Genomic DNA, 1,226 nt, shown 5'->3' on the forward strand with positions numbered 1-1,226 from the left:
CTCAGGTTCTATCAAAATTTCATATTCTGGAAAAAGGAACTCGTTATGCTCTGGAATTGCATCCGCCGAGTCATCTACAAAACAGAAAGGAGACAGCACTTCACAATGTCATCTCGCATTATGCATCCTTCTCCCCAGTAGCAAACTACATAGCAAAAATACAGTGCAAACCTTGCAGGAGCAAGAGCAATTTACATCACTGCTAGAACTGATTTAAAGATAGGGAAGATTTTATATTAAGGACAGTAGAAAACTGCAATAGGTGATGCGTTGCTTTGAATCTTTGTAAATCTGTGAGGTGCAGAAGACTGACTAAACTCTGTTAGCAGCTGCACTTCAAAAGCAACATCTGCAGTTTGACAGCTCTGTGCATTACCTCGTTCTGACTACCATGCGCACACAAGTCACATGTGCACCAGGTGCCCCGAGTCTGTACCATTTTTTCTTATTTTCCCTTTGTATATTGTGAGTAGGCAAAGTTTCCACAAACACAACAAGCGCACCTTCAGTAATGACAGTATTAACTACGTGCTAGTACGTTTTTTCACTGTTTCAATTAAACATTTCAAATATCTGACCCGTAACTTGATTTGCACAAATCAACTTCTAATGTTCTGCTTATTTCCACTTCCTACAATCCCACTGTACAATGCGAGATACATCACCCACATCATGTTTCATTATCAATGTGATACTTCTCAAGACTACAGAAATACTTTAAACACTCTGTACTTGTCCCTTTAACAACCAGCAAACAAACAAGCATATGAATGAGACAAGAGAGGAGGAGAGGAGATGGCTTAAGGGTCTGTTAAGAGCTTGTGGAAAGCGCTCTTTCCTACCATCTACTGACCATCACAGTATCCTGTGAAGGCATCACCTTTGTATGTTCAATTTATGAATGAGCCATCTTAAAAATAGCCTGCAAAAGGAAGAAAAAAAAAAAAAACAGTCTACATCCTTTCAGCTTTTTGTGACATACGGCAGACAGAAAGAGGTCTTTGAAAGAGATCAGAAGCAGCCTTAAGGTTATTGGCCTTCCAGGAACAACAAAGACCCCACACTCTTATGCCACCTTAAGTAAGCATCTAAGAGAAAGAAGAGCACCCGAAAGAATTGCTGAAAGAATTTCCTTACAAGTCACGAACCACCACAAGAGACGTGAGCCTGTTTTTAATCTCCTATGCAGGCTCCTTACCCCGCTACCCAGACTCACCTCCAGCAGC

General features: G+C 40.9%; 1 protein-coding gene across 1 annotated transcript in view; it reads right to left on the bottom strand.

The window, feature by feature from the left end:
- PDCD2 (programmed cell death 2) overlaps positions 1-74 on the bottom strand; it is a gene marked incomplete at its 5' end in the record, with an annotated part of 3,582 nt that extends 3,508 nt beyond the window's left edge. The window contains 1 exon segment of the mRNA XM_010192930.1: positions 1-74. This exon segment is cut by the window's left edge and continues 121 nt beyond it. Coding sequence (XP_010191232.1) covers positions 1-74 — 74 coding nt within the window.
- Between the last annotated feature and the right edge of the window lie 1,152 nt (positions 75-1,226).

The sequence above is a fragment of the Mesitornis unicolor genome, unplaced genomic scaffold (genome assembly GCF_000695765.1).
Source record: "Mesitornis unicolor isolate BGI_N332 unplaced genomic scaffold, ASM69576v1 scaffold24079, whole genome shotgun sequence".
In the NCBI taxonomy this organism is placed as follows: Eukaryota; Metazoa; Chordata; class Aves; order Mesitornithiformes; family Mesitornithidae; genus Mesitornis; species Mesitornis unicolor.